Source organism: Coregonus clupeaformis, chromosome 17, assembly GCF_020615455.1.
Source record: "Coregonus clupeaformis isolate EN_2021a chromosome 17, ASM2061545v1, whole genome shotgun sequence".
Taxonomy (NCBI): domain Eukaryota; kingdom Metazoa; phylum Chordata; class Actinopteri; order Salmoniformes; family Salmonidae; genus Coregonus; species Coregonus clupeaformis.
The window spans coordinates 41,559,666-41,577,099 of record NC_059208.1 but is presented as its reverse complement, the minus strand read 5'-3'; the positions used below and the strand labels follow the sequence as shown (position 1 = coordinate 41,577,099).

At 42.7% G+C, this 17,434-nt stretch overlaps 1 protein-coding gene across 1 annotated transcript in view; it reads right to left on the bottom strand.

Annotated features, from left to right (window-relative positions):
* LOC121585572 (voltage-dependent calcium channel gamma-7 subunit) overlaps window positions 1-15,791 on the bottom strand; it is a 30,781-nt gene extending 14,990 nt beyond the window's left edge. Inside the window, exons 1-2 of the mRNA XM_041901897.2 lie at window positions 15,442-15,791; window positions 10,613-10,808 (exon numbers count right to left, since the gene is read on the bottom strand). Coding sequence (XP_041757831.1) covers window positions 10,613-10,808 — 196 coding nt within the window. The 5' untranslated portion in view covers window positions 15,442-15,791. The remainder of the gene's footprint in view (window positions 1-10,612; window positions 10,809-15,441) is intronic.
* Window positions 15,792-17,434: the final 1,643 nt, after the last annotated feature.

Genomic DNA, 17,434 nt, shown 5'->3' with positions numbered 1-17,434 from the left:
CTGTTCCCTGGACACCATATTTGAACTGATTGCCCCCCATCTATCCTCAGAGTTCGTACTGCTTGGTGACCTAAACTGGGATATGCTTAACACCCCGCCAACCTACAATCTAAACTAGATGCCCTCAATCTCACACAAATGATCAACGAACCTACCAGGTACAACCCAAAATCTGTAAACATGGGCACCCTCATAGATATAATCCTGACAAATTTACCCTCTAAATACACCTCCGCTGTCTTCAACCAGGATCTCAGCGATCACTGCCTTATTGCCTGCATCCGTAATGGGTCCGCGGTCAAACGACCCCCCCTCATTACTGTCAAACGCTCCCTAAAACACTTTAGCGAGCAGGCCTTTCTAATTGACCTGGCCCGGGTATCCTGGATGGATATTGACCTCATTCCGTCAGTAGAGGATGCCTGGTTGTTCTTTAAAAGTGCTTTCCTCTCAATCTTAAATTAGCATGCCCCATTCAAAAAATTCAGAACTAAGAACAGATATAGCCCCTGGTTCTCCTCAGACTTGACTGCCCTTGACCAGCACAAAAACATCCTGTGGTGTACTGCATTAGCATCGAAGAGCCCCTCGCGATATGCAACTTTTCAGGGAAGTCAGGAACCAATATACACAATCAGTTAGGAAAGCAAAGGCTAGCTTTTTCAAACAGAAATTTGCATCCTGTAGCACTAACTCCAAAAGGTTTTGGGACACTGTAAAGTCCATGGAGAATAAGAGCACCTCCTCCCAACTGCCCACTGCACTGAGGCTAGGAAACACTGTCACCACCGATAAATCTACAATAATCAAGAATTTCAACAAGCATTTTGCTAAGGCTGGCCATGCTTTCCACCTGGCTACCACTACCCCAGCCACCAGCTCTGCACCCTCCGCTGCTTCTCCTTTACACAAATTCAGACAGCTGATGTTCTGAAAGAGCTGAAAAATCTGGAACCCTACAAATCAGCTGGGCTAGACAATCTGGACCCTTTCTTTCTAAAATTAGCCACCGAAATTGTCGCAACCCCTATTTCTAGCCTGTTCAACCTCTCTTTCGTAACGTCTGAGATCCCCAGAGTTTGGAAAGCTGCCGCGGTCATCCCCCTCTTCAAAGGGGGTGACACTCTAGATCCAAACTGTTACAGACCTATATCCATCCTGCCCTGCCTTTCAAACGTTTTTGAAAGCCAAGTTAACAAACAGATCACCGACCATTTCGAATCCCACCGTACCTTCTCCGCTATGCAATCCGGTTTCCGAGCTGGTCATGGGTGCACCTCAGCCACGCTCAAGGTCCTAAACGATATTATAACCGCGATCGATAAAAGACAGTACTGCGCAGCCGTCTTCATCAACCTGGCCAAGGCTTTCGACTCTGTCAACCACCACATTCTTATTGGCAGACTAAATAGCCTTGGTTTCTCGAATGACTGCCTCGCCTGGTTCACCAACTACTTCTCAGATAGAGTTCAATGTATCAAATCAGAGGGCCTGTTGTCTGGACCTCTGGCAGTCTCTATGGGGGTGCCACAGGGTTCAATTCTCGGGCCGACTCTATTCTCTGTGTATATCAATGATGTTGCTCTTGCTGCTGGTGACGCTCAGATCCACCTCTATGCGGACGACACCATTTTGTATACATCTGGCCCTTCATTGGACACTGTGTTAACAAACCTCCAAACGAGCTTCAATGCCATACAACACTCCTTCCGTAGCCTCCAACTGCTCTTAAACACTAATAAAACTAAATGCATGCTCTTCAACCGAACGCTGCTTGCACCCGCCCACCCGACTAGAATCACTACTCTCGGTGGGTCTGACCTAGAGTATGTGGACAACTACAAATACCTAGGTGTCTGGTTAGACTGTAAACTCTCCTTCCAGACTCACATTAAGCATCTCCAATCAAAAGATAGATCTAGAATCGGCTTCCTATTTCGCAACAAAGCCTCCTTCACTCATGCTGCCAAACATGCCCTCGTAAAACTGACTATCCTACCGATCCTTGACTTCGGCAATGTCATTTACAAAATAGCCTCCAACACTCTACTCAGCAAATTGGATGTAGTCTATCACAGTGCCATCCGTTTTGTCACCAAAGCCCCATATACTACCCACCATTGTGACCTGTACGCTCTTGTTGGCTGGCCCTCACTACATATTCGTCGCCAAACCCACTGGCTCCAGGTCATCTATAAATCACTGCTAGGCAAATCCCCGTCTTATCTTAGCTCACTGGTCACCATAGCAACACCCACCCGTAGTCTGCGCTCTAGCAGGTATATCTCACTGGTCATCCCCAAAGCCAACACCTCCTTTGGCCGCCATTCCTTCCAGTTCTCTGCTGCCAATGACAGGAACGAACTGCAAAAATCTCTGAAACTGGAGACTCTTATCTCCCTCACTAACTTTAGGCGTCAGTTGTCAGAGCAGCTTACCGATCACTGCACCTGTACACAGCCCATCTGTAATTAGCCCATCCAACTACCTCATCCCCATATTGTTATTTATTTTGCTAATTTGCACCCCAGTATCTCTATTTGCACATCATCTTTTGCACAACTATCATTCCAGTGTTAATACGAAATTGTAACTATTTTGCACTATGGCCTATTTATTGCCTTACCTCCATAATTTACTACATTCGCACACACTGTATATATATTTTCTGTTGTATTTTTGACTTTATGTTTTGTTTACCCCATATGTAACTCTGTGTTGTTTTTATCGCACTGCTTTGCTTTATCTTGACCAGGTCGCAGTTGTAAAGGAGAACTTGTTCTCAACTTGCTTACCTGGTTAAATAAAGGTGAAATAAAATAAATAAATACAAATAAATAAACAACCAAATTATGATAAGTGTACTATATTACATATTGGATCACAATAAAATACAACTTTTACATTATCGTGTAGTTTACCAATAAAATGGTCTGACGGTGAAGTGGACATACTCAGTATTCATATCCCGAAATAAAGAAATTACAGTGGGGAAAAAAGGATTTAGTCAAGTTCTCCCACTTAAAAAGATGATAGGCCTGTAATTTTCATCATAGGTACACGTCAACTATGACAGACAAATTGAGAATTTTTTTCTCCAGAAAATCACATTGTAGGATTTTTTATGAATTTATTAGCAAATTATGGTGGAAAATAAGTATTTGGTCACCTACAAACAAGCAAGATTTCTGGCTCTCACAGACCTGTAACTTCTTCTTTAAGAGGCTCCTCTGTCCTCCACTCGTTACCTGTATTAATGGCACCTGTTTGAACTTGTTATCAGTATAAAAGACACCTGTCCACAACCTCAAACAGTCACACTCCAAACTCCACTATGGCCAAGACCTAAGAGCTGTCAAAGGACACCAGAAACAAAATTGTAGACCTGCACCAGGCTGGGAAGACTGAATCTGCAATAGGTAAGCAGCTTGGTTTGAAGAAATCAACTGTGGGAGCAATTATTAGGAAATGGAAGACATACAAGACAACTGATAATCTCCCTCGATCTGGGGCTCCACGCAAGATCTCACCCCGTGGGGTCAAAATGATCACAAGAACGGTGAGCAAAAATCCCAGAACCACACGGGGGACCTAGTGAATGACCTGCAGAGAGCTGGGACCAAAGTAACAAAGCCTACCATAAGTAACACACTACGCCGCCAGGGACTCAAATCCTGCAGTGCCAGACGTGTCCCCTTGCTTAAGCCAGTACATGTCCAGGCCCGTCTGAAGTTTGCTAGAGTGCATTTGGATGATCCAGAAGAGGATTGGGAGAATGTCATATGGTCAGATGAAACCAAAATAGAACATTTTGGTAAAAACTCAACTCGTCGTGTTTGGAGGACAAAGAATGCTGAGTTGCATCCAAAGAACACCATACCTACTGTGAAGCATGGGGGTGGAAACATCATGCTTTGGGGCTGTTTTTCTGCAAAGGGACCAGGACGACTGATCCGTGTAAAGGAAAGAATGAATGGGGCCATGTATCGTGAGATTTTGAGTGAAAACCTCCTTCCATCAGCAAGGACATTGAAGATGAAACGTGGCTGGGTCTTTCAGCATGACAATGATCCCAAACACACCGCCCGGGCAATGAAAGAGTTTCTTCGTAAGAAGCATTTCAAGGTCCTGGAGTGGCCTAGCCAGTCTCCAGATCTCAACCCCATAGAAAATCTTTGGAGGGAGTTGAAAGTCCGTGTTGCCCAGCGACAGCCACAAAACATCACTGCTCTAGAGGAGATCTGCATGGAGGAATGGGCCAAAAATCCAGCAACAGTGTGTGAAAACCTTGTGAAGACTTACAGAAAACGTTTGACCTGTGTCATTGCCAACAAAGGGTATATAACAAAGTATTGAGAAACTTTTGTTATTGACCAAATACTTAGTGGTTAAGAGCGTTGTGCCAGTAACCGAAAGGTCGCTGGTTCTAATCCCCGAGCCGACTAGGTGAAAAATCTGTCGATGTGCCCTTGAGCAAGGCACTTAACCCTAATTGCTCCTGTAAGTCGCTCTGGATAAGAGCGTCTGCTAAATGACTAAAATGTAAAATGTAAATGTAATACAAAATCCAACAATGTGATTTTCTGGATTTTTTTTTCTCATTTTGTCTGTCATAGTTGACGTGTACCTATGATGAAAATTACAGGCCTCTCTCATCTTTTTAAGTGGGAGAACTTGCACAATTGGTGGCTGACTAAATACTTTTCCCCCCCACTGTATCTCCTTACAATACTTTTTAATAGAAAGTTAGAAAAAATAGATAAGATCTTGCTACTGTGGAAAGGAAAATACCTGTCTATTTGTGGAAAAATCACCCTGATTAACTCTTTAGTCATATCCCAGTTTACCTATTTGCTTATGGCCTTGCCTACACCTAGCGACTTGTTTTTTACATTATATGAGCAAAAAATATTCACTTTTATTTGGAACGGCAAGCCAGACAAAATTAAACGGGCCTATGTATATAATGAATATGAATTCGGAGGGCAGAAATTATTAAATATTAGACCTCTCACTAAAGGCTTCAGTCATTCAAAAATCATACTTAAATCCGAACTGGTTCTCTAGCAGATTAGTAAGAATGTCTCACCCCATGTTCAAGAATGGCCTTTTTCCCTTTATTCAGATTACAACCTCTCACTTTCGGTTATTAGAAAATGAAATAATCTCCAAAATATTGCTATTTTTAAAACAAGCCATAGAAAGTTGGTTGCAATTTCAGTTTAATCTACCAGAAACGACAGAACAAATATTACAACAAATATTATGGTTAAACTCAATTATACTAATTGATTATACTAATTGAATTATAAAATAGATATAAAAAATATAAAAAATTAATAGATATAATCTTTGTAAATGATATCATAAATAGGACTGGTGGAGTTATGTCACACATGCATCTAACAAACATACAGTTGAAGTCGGAAGTTTACATACACTTAGGTTGGAGTCATTAAAACTTGTTTTTCAACCACTCCACAAATGTCTTGTTAACAAACTATAGTTTTGGCAAGTCGGTTAGGATATCTACTTTGTGCATGACACAAGTAATTTTTCCAACAATTGTTTACAGACAGATTATTTCACTTATAATTCACTGTATCACAATTCCAGTGGATCAGAAGTTTACATACACTAAATTGACTGTGCCTTTAAACAGCTTGGAGAATTCCAGAAAATGATGTCATGGCTTTAGAAGCTTCTGATAGGCTAATTGACATCATTTGAGTCAATTGGAGGTGTACCTGTGGATGTATTTCAAGGCCTACCTTCAAACTCAGTGCCTCTTTGCTTGACATCATGGGAAAATCAAACGAAATCAGCCAAGACCTCAGAAATACAATTTGTAGACCTCCACAAGTCTGGTTCATCCTTGGGAGCAATTTCCAAATGCCTGAAGGTACCACGTTCATCTGTACAAACAATAGTACGCAAGTATAAACACCATGGGACCACGCAGCCGTCATACCGCTCAGGAAGGAGACGCGTTCTGTCTCCTAGAGATGAACGTACTTTGGTGCGAAAAGTGCAAATCAATCCCAGAACAACAGCAAAGGACCTTGTGAAGATGCTGGAGGAAACAGGTACAAAAGTATCTATATCCACAGTAAAACAAGTCCTATATCGACATAACCTGAAAGGCCGCTCAGCAAGGAAGAAGCCACTGCTCAAAACCGCCATAAAAAAGCCAGACTACGGTTTGCAACTGCACATGGGGACAAAGATCGTACTTTTTGGAGAAATGTCCTCTGGTCTGATGAAACAAAAATAGAACTGTTTGGCCATAATGACCATCGTTATGTTTGGAGGAAAAAGGGGGTCACTTGCAAGCCAAAGAACACCATCTCAACCGTGAAGCACGGGGGTGGCAGCATCATGCTGTGGGGGTGCTTTGCTGCAGGAGGGACTGGTGCACTTCACAAAATAGATGGCATCAGGGGAAGTAAAATTATGTGGATATATTGAAGCAACATCTCAAGACATCAGTCAGGAAGTTAAAGCTTGGTCACAAATGGGTCTTCCAAATGGACAATGACCCCAAGCATACTTCCAAAGTTGTGGCAAAATGGCTTTAGGACAACAAAGTCAAGGTATTGGAGTGGCCATCACAAAGCCCTGACCTCAATCCCATAGAACATTTGTGGACAGAACTGAAAAAGCGTGTGCGAGGAGGCCTACAAACCTGACTCAGTATCACCAGCTCTGTCAGGAGGAATGGGCCAAAATTCACCCAACTTATTGTGGGAAGCTTGTGGAAGGCTACGCGAAACGTTTGACCCAAGTTAAACAATTTAAAGGCAATGCTACCAAATACTAATTGAGTGTATGTAAACTTCTGACCCACTAGGAATGTGATGAAATAAATAAAAGCTGAAATAAATCATTCTCTCAACTATTATTCTGACATTTCACATTCTTAAAATAAAGTGGCGATCCTAACTGACCTAAGACAGGGAATTTTTATTAGGATTAAATGTCAGGAATTGTGAAAAACTGAGTTTAAATGTATTTGGCTAAGGTGTATGTAAACTTCCGACTTCAACTATATATGGAAATGTCTGCTCTACTCAAAATTACAACCAATTGCAGCATTACCGCAAAAATGGAAGAGGCAAGTGGAAGGGGGAGAAAGTAGAACTTGTCTGTCGGCCCTGCATTAAAGACCAAAATTGGCTAAAGAAAATTGTGATAAATAAAAAAGTATACCAGTTTCATTTAAGGACCAAAAAATGGACAGCTGTGCCATATAGATTGCAAAATAGTTCGGAAGAGATTTTCGATGTACACATAAACACTGGATTCAAAACGTAGAGTTTTTCAATTTAAATTATTATACAAAATTCTTGCAACCAATAGAATGCTATTAATATATATGGGGGATACAACTGTCCAGATGTAGCTTGTTTTTGGTCGCAGGTTCAGGAATGGCTGAAGAAATGCAACATTTAACTGGAGCCTACTCTGCAAATAGCACTGCTAGGGGATTTAAAAAGTCATAGTCAATCAATTAATAATATAACAATACTCTTAGCCAAAATCTTTATCTTTATTTTACAATATGTAGAATCTATGAGACTAGAAAGGTTCAGAACTTTTGTGAAACATCACAGCACAGTTGAAAAATATATGGCAAATAGAAATCAGAACTGGATGGTGTTCAGAGATAGATGGGAGGGGTTGAGTGGAGCTGAAGGATGGGACTAAAAACAAACAAAATATAACTATTGTAAACTATACTGTGTCCGTAAAATGTATATAGTATGTATAAGCTGGAAGTAGAAGCCTAAGAGTAGTTGTCAATTAGTTTACTCCAATTAGGGGAGGGACGGTAGGGTTAGGGAAAAATAATCAAGGAAAATATATTACCAAAAATATATACTTTATGTATTTACAAAAAAATATATGGGGGACTGGAAATGATGCAAACAATTACATTGATGGAAGCCACAATCTATCTGCAATATTAAAGCTGACAGTGCTGAATGCAATCTTAAACATGAATTTAAATGTAAATGTAATGAACTCACTCATAAAAACAGCAGCTCTTTGCTGTATTCGTTGACAATTTCTCTCTAGTCATGTTTTTTAAAGATTTGAAATCTCACACAGTAGAGTTGGCTATCAACTTCGCTGTGGGCTCGTGAAAGCTGCAGACCAATGACGCACAGTATATACTGCAGACACGGTGATCAGAGCTATCTGTTTGGCCAGTGGTAGGCCTATCGGTGCACTTCATTTTGTCTCAGTGCCTGCCAGGTAGGTGGAGTTGTACCTTCAGAAGCAATGAAATGGTTCAAAATGCAGGGCAGCTGAATCACGTGCCTCTAGCGCAAACGACGCGAAACAAATACAAAAATAGGAACGCAAGGCTATCGTTGGGCTTTTTACAGAAATGTTTGGCGATTGACTAGGAAAACCTTGCAGACCACTGCCTTAGCCCATGCAGATGTCAGTATAAAATTCTGCTGGAGGTGTCGCATCAACCCGCGTGGATCCATCTGACAAGCCGTCCACGCACATAGTTTCGGCCACAGCCATAGAGCTCTATACAGTAAAAGCTGCCAAAACTACTCTTTCCCGTAGGCTTGTACTATGTATAGTATGATAGCACCAGTAGTTAGCTACCAACAGCTGGCAGACATGTTAACATTTGGTTAGTTTTATCAGTGTTATTTAGATGGAAGACGTGAGCTAAATGCAGTAGCTCTATAGCTAGCTAACGTTAGCATAGAGGTACAGTATCTCTTTCACTTACCCGGTTCACTTCCATGCTCACTGAAGCCCGTGATAATGTTCGGGTGATAATGCACGCCCAATTCGCCCACCTCATTCTCACATATTTAGCCCACTTTTTACAACGTTTTTCATTCACTGATCTGATTTGGAGAAAACCTCAAACCCAACTTTTAGAACAACATTACAATACTATAACAATTGATTTAAGAGTTTGTAATTTGAGTTTTCTTTGGGTGCTCTAAGTTACTATTCTTCGTCTCGGGCCTAACAACACCCATGCCAATATATCCTCCAAACACTGGCTTCTCAGGCATTATCACTTAATTATACACTGAGTATACAAAACATTAGGAACACATTCCTAATATTGAGTTACATCCCCTTTTGCCCTCAGAACAGCCTCAATTGGTTGGGGCATTGACTCTACAATGTGTTTAAAGCATTCCAAAGAGAATGAGTTCTTAATGTTTTGTATACTCAGTGTATTACTCTTTAAATACACAATATAAGTATATATATCCTAATACCTGAGTGTTTCATCAGTCTCTCACATTGTATTGAGGATAGTAAGGCACCTAAAGATAAACAGGATTTGGTGTTTTGACATTTGAAACGCTCTTCCAGCAGTCTTCATGATAATGTGAGAAAAACAACACTGAATGTAGACCTTGATTTAAACAACTGCCCAGGAACCAATCAGAGAACAGCATAATTGTGGGCCTCTCCATATTCTTAATGCCTTATTTGGCACGTAGGCATGGCATAGTGTTGGGCCAGGAGTTCTTCCTGACATGGAGACCTGACCAGGAAAAACTCAGGGTTTGTTACACTGAGTGTACAAAACATTAGGAACACCTTCCCAATATTGAGTTGCACCCCCTTTTGCACTCAGAACAGCCTCATTTCATCTGGGCATGGACTCTACAAGGTGTCGAAAGCATTCCACAGGGATGCTGGCCCATGTTGACTCAAATGCTTCCCACAGTTGTGTCAAGTTGGCTGGATGTCCTTTGGGTGGTGGACCATTCTTGATACACACAGGAAACTGTTGAGCATGAAAAACCCAGCAGCGCTGCAGTTCTTGAATCAAACCGGTGCGCCTGGCACCTACTACCATACCTCGTCCAAAGGCACTTAAATCTTTTGTCTTGCCCATTCACCCGCTGAATGGCACACATACACAATCCATGTCTTAATTGTCTCAACGCTTAAAAATCCTTCTTTAACCTGTCTACTCCCCTTCATCTACACTGATTGAAATGGATTTAACAAGTGACATCAAGCTAAGGGATCATAGCTTTCACCTGGACTCACCTGGTCAGTCTATGTCATGGAAAGAGCTCCTAATGTTTTGTACACTCAGTGTATGTCTTTCTGGCATTGAGAAATAGGTGCTACACTCCATTTAAAATCAGATTTTAAACCTATCCCTAACCTTAACCCTAACCTTAACCACACTTCTAACATTATGCCTAAACCTAACCTTAAATTAAGACCAAAAAGTTCATTTTTGTTTTAATTAATTTTTACTATATAGACAATTTTGACTGTGTGGCTGTGGAAACTAGTGACAGCCGTTGAGGGACGAGCGCCACGTATGAGTGGCGCGATCTGACGTAAGACAATGGGGTAACAATAAAACATGTGCATATGTTTGTGTGTGTGTGTGACAGAATGAAATTTGAAATATAGCCTATGTTTATTCCAGTACCTCCCACAAAGCATTACAGTAAGGTACGTGTAGATGTTTTTGCTTATTGCGTATTGCTTTCCTCACACAAAACCTGCCACAAAGCATTATGTGGAAATATGTGTACAATACGTTTATGCATGCTTCTGTACATATAAACTAAATGTGTCTATTCCAGTATACCTGCCACGAAGCAGACCCTCCACATGCCGGAGTGCAGGGCCATCCTGACCTCCATGCTCTGGTTCTGCTGCAGAATGACACCCTCTTCCATCAGCAGCCAGTAGTCTGTGGACACAGCCACGCCAACCAGGAGCAGGCCGCACGCCCCAAACACAGAGGACAGGAGTGTGAGTGCCCGCGTGCTGAACATGCTCATCTGAGGAAGAGAGGAGAGAGGATAAGAAGGAGAGAGGAGGTGAGAGGACAGGTGAGGTTTGAACAGAGGTGAGGTTTGAACAGAGGTGAGGTTTGAACAGAGGTGAGGTTTGAACAGAGGTGAGGTTTGAACAGAAGTGAGGTTTGAACAGAGGTGAGGTTTGAACAGAGGTGAGGTTTGAACAGAGGTGAGGTTTGGGGTCGAGTCTATTTCAGTTCAGCTAATTCAGCAGATGAATGGAAACCCTGGTTGAAATGGAGTTGACCTCTACCCTGGTGGGTTTACTCATCAGAATAACTCAACATAGACAAATTTACAGTAGAGGAACCACTCTAGTGTTGAGCAAAATGACTACTGGTACATATCCGGTAAATACTAACCTGGTTAAACCAAGCTGAATGCTGCACTCCACGGTGAATGCAGCAGTCAGTCTGGTTTAACTACCCACTGGGCACACACTGGTTGAATCAACGTTGTTTCCACATCATTTCAACGAAATTACATTGAACCAACGTGGAATAGACGTTGAATTGACATCTGTGCGCAGTGGGTAGGCTAGGAGAGGAGAGGAGGAGAGGAGGAGAGGAGGAGAGGAGGAGAGGAGGAGAGGAGAGGAGGAGAGGAGGAGGAGAGGAGGAGAGGAGAGGAGGAGAGGAGGAGAGCGACTGTGGTGCCGAACGAATGACCTCATCACTGATTTGAGATGCAGCACTGCACATTCAGCAATGTCACAATGGATTTTTCTCACTCATGATGACTCACCAGTTACAAATATTTGATATGGTAAAAAGCAGCTCCGTCCTGCCTCCCTCGCGTGAATCCAGTCTACCCAGACCTTCAGAAAGTCATTGAATAAACATTGTCACCTCAAGAAGAGAGTGACCAAGGGTAAAGGGGGGACTGTGTACGTGTCAAGATTCCCTCAAGGCCACCACCGCTGATGGGATTGAGGAGGAGGTGGTAAGGAGGTGCAACAGTTAGCATCTGTTGTGCTCAGTAGTTGTGTATGACACATACTTGTGTCTGCAAGGTCAAACAGAATGTGAAGATGAGGCACTCTGTCGAATTTGAATGGGAGCTGAGAAGAGGCTTCTTCTGTATAAACAATGTTGACTGTGAGTGCTAGACATGGCAGCCAGAGAGAGGGAAAACACCAGTCTCAAACAGATACTACGACAATTTGTAGTAAAATGTCCAATTCCCTTTAGATTTAGGGGCAACCGAGCCAAGCAAAACCAACCTACAGTATATATAGTTGTTGGAACCGTTCTGAAAAGGGCAATGTAAAAAATAAGATTTCCAAGCCTGCATAGTTTGGTTCGGGTCGGCACAATGTGTGGAAAGGGTAATAGATACCATCTGGCATTATGGATGGAAAAAATAAAGAGTAAGAGGCATGGATCGTGGACAGGGTCAATCCCTCATGGATCATTCATTATGTGCTCTCACATTTTGAAACGAGGAAAGATATGAGAAAGAACAATTCCCTTGAAACACACTGGGTTTCAGTGACCTATGTTTCTCTAAGATGGGGCATTGGGGTGGATGAGATTCCCTTTTGTAGTTAAAGCCTACAGAATAAACCACAATTCCCATGCTGCAGCCTCAGCTAGGCTCCACTAGAGCTGGGTGTTTTGGACATTAATCCATATTGCGATAAATTGCCTAAATTGATGCGATAGCGATAAATAGAATGATACGTTTATAACATTAATCTGCACCACAATTATCCTTTAAACTACTATTACTAGTTTGATGGTTGTATCCATCAATTGTCCCATTAACAATCACCAATATTAGCAGTTATTTCATGTTAAACTTCACTTTTCTCTAGTATAGGCTCCTTATCGCAATGAACGATATCAGCAAAATGCCTGCAATAAGTGATCGGTATGGTCAGTGTCGATAATTTCAGTTTATCGTCCCCGCTCTAGGCTCCACCATTTTGTGTTGGGACTGGGAGAGCTTAGGTCTCTGGGAGCAAATGTAATGAATTCCACATGAATGGGGGGGATGAATAGTGAATGGTGCTTTATGTTATAGCATGAAGGGGGAAGGGATAAATAAATGAAGGGATCAGTAGAGGGAGAGTTTGGAGAGAGAGAGAAATAGAGAGAGGCTTCAAGGGAATAATGTTTGAGGTCAGTGAGAGTGTGGATCTGTCCACTAGTATGGTGCTGAAATAACAGAATAATAGATGGCATAAAACTAAGAGTTGAGAGAGAGAGAGAGAGAGAGAGAGAGAGAGAGAGAGAGAGAGAGAGAGAGAGAGAGAGAGAGAGAGAGAGAGAGAGAGAGAGAGAGAGAGAGAGGCTGGCTAAGGGGGAATATGTTTGAGGTTATGGTTAGCTTGTGGAGCTGTCCACGAGTGAGGTGCTGAAATACCAGAAAACTAGATAGTGTAAAACCAAGGACACTACTAGCCTATAGTCTCATATATGGGTCCAAGCACGCTACTGTACTGGGTCAGCTCCTTTTTGTAGCTTGAATAACAAACTTCACACTTAATTAATTAGATAGGTTTATTAATTAAGGCCGTAATGTTGGGTCATTAATATACAGGTGTTAATAAGTATGTCATAATATTAATATGTTTGATTAATTAAGACCTTCCACCAGTGAGGAATGGAGTCATTCTGGGAATAGGCTGTTTACTTGAGGTATTGTACCCTGCAGCACGTAGCATATAGGGCATATAGGGCTGTCATAAGAATAGCATGATCCATTATCTTAACATGTCATGATAGGTCATTAGTAGCGAATCCAATGTCAGCCTGCATGAAAACATTGGTGTTGAAAATGTCCCACGTGCCATGACAATGATGTAACTTCACATTAACCATCATAACGTGTTATGACAGGTCTCGTAATTCTAATGAGTGTGTTATGACCATGTAAAACAGGTGTTATGACATACATCTTAGGTACAGTCAAATGGGACTAGGGTTCTCTCAATGAAATGTAGCAGATTCATTGTGCATTGTCTCCCTAGAACAGCATTGCATTAAACATCATAGTACAGTATGATGGAAAGAGGAAGGGAAAGAAGGGATGGCTGGAGGAGGCAATTTGGAGCGATCATGGGTCAAGTGGACCAAGACAACTGCTGAGTGGTACAGAAACTACAACTCCCAAGGCACCGGGACCAGCCCCACAGATGGTATTCCCAGCTAAGCGGCCAATGAAGGCTCAGGAGGGGTGTAGTTTTCTGTTGAGGTGGCAATATGTTCCACTGTCAGCAGGCTCGTCCAACTGGCATGAAGAATGCAGTATTTAAAGCAGGGATGGGACAGTAGGTCTGACATCAGCTTCTTGAATGAGAAGAACCACGCACAGGAGAAAGTACATGAAAAGCACAGTAATGTACAGAGTGAGGTACATTGGAATCCATGAATGATACAGAGATAACGAACATCAAATGTGCTCAATTAGGGAATATAAACTGTAGGGGGAGAGAGATGGAGAGAGCGAGAGAGGGAAAGAGAGAGAGAGAGATTGGGAGAGAAGGAGGAGGGGGGGAGAGAGAGAGAGAGAGGGAAGATATGTCTAGGGAAAGACCTTGGCCCAAAAAATGTAGGCAAATCCAAGAGCTCTGACTGAGCCTACACACGTAGGAGTGCCACATACCTGTTCAAAGCCAACTATTCATACGGTTACAGGCACCAACCACCATTCACAAATACATCCATGATCTATAGACAGCCATGTCTGGCATTGAAGGCTATTAAGACTGACTGAAAGAGACAGGGATAACATCCACGCATTTAAATTGGACACCCAGAGCCACACTATTTTCCCACTCTCTAGCTCTCCTCCTCTCCTTCTCTCCTCCTCTCCTTCTCTTTCCTCCTGTCACACCCCCCATCAAAAACTCGACACACACACACTTTTAAACATGCACATGGACCCAGATACAGAACAACTAGGCTACTGCAGCACACATTATATACCATCATCTTCCCCTCAGGTTTCCCCAAGTAACAGGCATTACTTTTTGTCTCCCATACAAACTACATATCAAAATTGTCGTGATCCCCCTCTCTTCATACTTCCACATGGAGCTTTACCACACACTACAGTGCGCTGTTGCACTACAATGAACAACGCTCACCAGTGGCAAATGCTACACGCAAATTATTCTAATCATCAAGGCATGTCATGGGAAGGAAATATTCATAAAGATAACATTCTCAGAGCCTGCCACACGCACATCTTGTGGGGAGCGAGAGAGAGAGAGAGAGAGAGAGAGAGAGCGAGAGAGAGAGAGAGAGAGAGAGAGAGAGAGAGAGAGAGAGAGAGAGAGAGAGAGAGAGAGAGAGAGAGAGAGAGCGCGACCCAAGGCAGTATATTATACAATGACAGACTGCTTTTTCAGAATTTCAAACCCAAATGTCAGTTGCATGCATTTCTTGTGTGTATTCAGCTAGGCTAAATAGATGCAGCAAATGTTACAGACAGACTGACTGTAGCCCACAACACACTGACAGACGGACATCACCACGAAACGTGTGAACTGCTATAACCCAAAATGAAAACTATGATGATGTATGATGAGAAATTTTTCAACACGGTTTATGAAATGAATGGTCATTTGTATAGCGCAATGATGACACAAGCAACAGGCACTACTCACTCTTTCCGACCGTCCAAATGAATGGTGCAGCCGTCGAAAGATCCGCGCGCTAGGGAGCCTTGGCGGATTGTGCAGTTTTCCTTTTGCCAACTCCCCCCCACACTCTCACTCTCTCTGACTCTCTCTCGTGTATTTCCCCGTATCGCCCCCCTCTCTCTCTCTCTCTCTCTCTCTCTCTCTCTCTCTCTCGCTCTCTGTCTCTCTCCCTCTCTCGCCACCCTCCTTTCACTCACTCTCTATTTCAGCACTGCGGAGAATCGGTTGAATGGGCTATACGGAGGACCGCTCGGGAGATGCTTTGAAGCGGGGGATAGCGCCACACAGAGCAAGGGACAGCAAGACCGCGGAGAGTTGCGAGTAAATACGTTCTACTGTTGCAAGGACACAGCCAAAAACACACCACACAGAAGCAGGCAGGGACACGCAGTTGGGTTGGCTATTGCACTCACGCAAGCGCGCGCCCGCACGCAACAAGCAACACATACACACACACACATTGCATTCAACGTGGTATGGCAAGGGTAATGAGGACAATGATTATGCTACCAGTCTTTCGCAACAACACACCGCTATTTGAAACATTGCGTTGATTCATCCAATTACAGTAACATTTTAATTGAAACAGAGAAAGAACATGGAAGCATATAGAAACTGCTCCTGAGTTTGAGTCAAATGAGGATTTACAATACAAAATGTTTATTTAGGAGAGGAGTTATAATTACAGACAATGTGTATGGTTTTGAATAATATATCAATAATATTTTATGCTCACAAATATACTGAAAAAATATAGAAACGCAGCATGCAACAATTTCAAAGATTCTACTGAGTTACAGTTCATATAAGGAAATCAGTCAATTGAAATAAATTCATTAGGCCCAAATCTATGGATTTCACATGACTGGGCAGGGGCGCAGCCATGGGAGGGCCTGAGAGGGCATAGGCCCAGCCACTTGGGAGCCAGGTCCACCCACTGGGGAGCCAGGCCTAGCCAATCAGAATGAGTTTTTCCCCACAAAAGGGCTTTATTACAGACAGAAATACTCCTCCTCCCCCTCTTCAGACGACCCCGCAGGTGAAGAAGCCACATGTGGAGTTTCTGGGCTGGCGTGGTTACACGTGGCCTGCGGTTGTGAGCCCGGTTGGACGTACTGCCAAATTCTCTGAAACAACGTTGGAGGCGGCTTATGGTAGAGAAAGCTTTTTATGTGTTTGGAACATTTCTGGGATCTTTGATTTCAGCTCATGAAACAGGGGACTAACACTTTACATGTTGCGTTTATCTTTTTGTTCAGTGTATATTTGATGAATATTTAAAATGGCAAGTGAGTGAGCTGCGCTGGCTTGTAGTGTGAGCTGAAGTTGTACGGTTGTAAATGATTATGTATAAGGGAAAGGAAGGAGGGGTTGGCTGTAGTAGCTCAGTTCAAGGTGCTGCTCCACAGCATGACATACACCGCTCTGCTTCTATGCCTACGGTCACCTGCACAGCCACACGCGCACGTGCACACACACTGGGTATACCTGACTTTGTGGTCATCCAGATGTATAAATCGCCAAGGAGTGTGTGTGTGTGTGTGTGTTCATGCTTGCCCGTTAATGCCCAAGCAGTCACAATAACCTTAACAGTCTGATTGGAATGGCTGTGAGTCACAGAGGCATGTGGAAGCAGTGTGGTCAGCATTGGAGTCAATCTCTTTCCAAACCACACACAACCACACACAGGACCAACTATACCGCCTGTCCTGCATAATAGACTGAAAGGTCACAAAGTAGAACAGAGATTGTTTTATTGATGGGGGAAATTAGACCTTTCAACCCTATGGATGCTATCACCATAGCTGTCAATCATGTTCCGATCTGATGACATTTAGTAAAGTTTCCATTGAGTTGCATGAGTTGTTAGCCATTAGCTATTTCCAGGTGCTCTGTGGCTTATATTTAAGCAATAAAGATCGAGGGGGTGTGGTATATGGCCAAAATACCACCATTA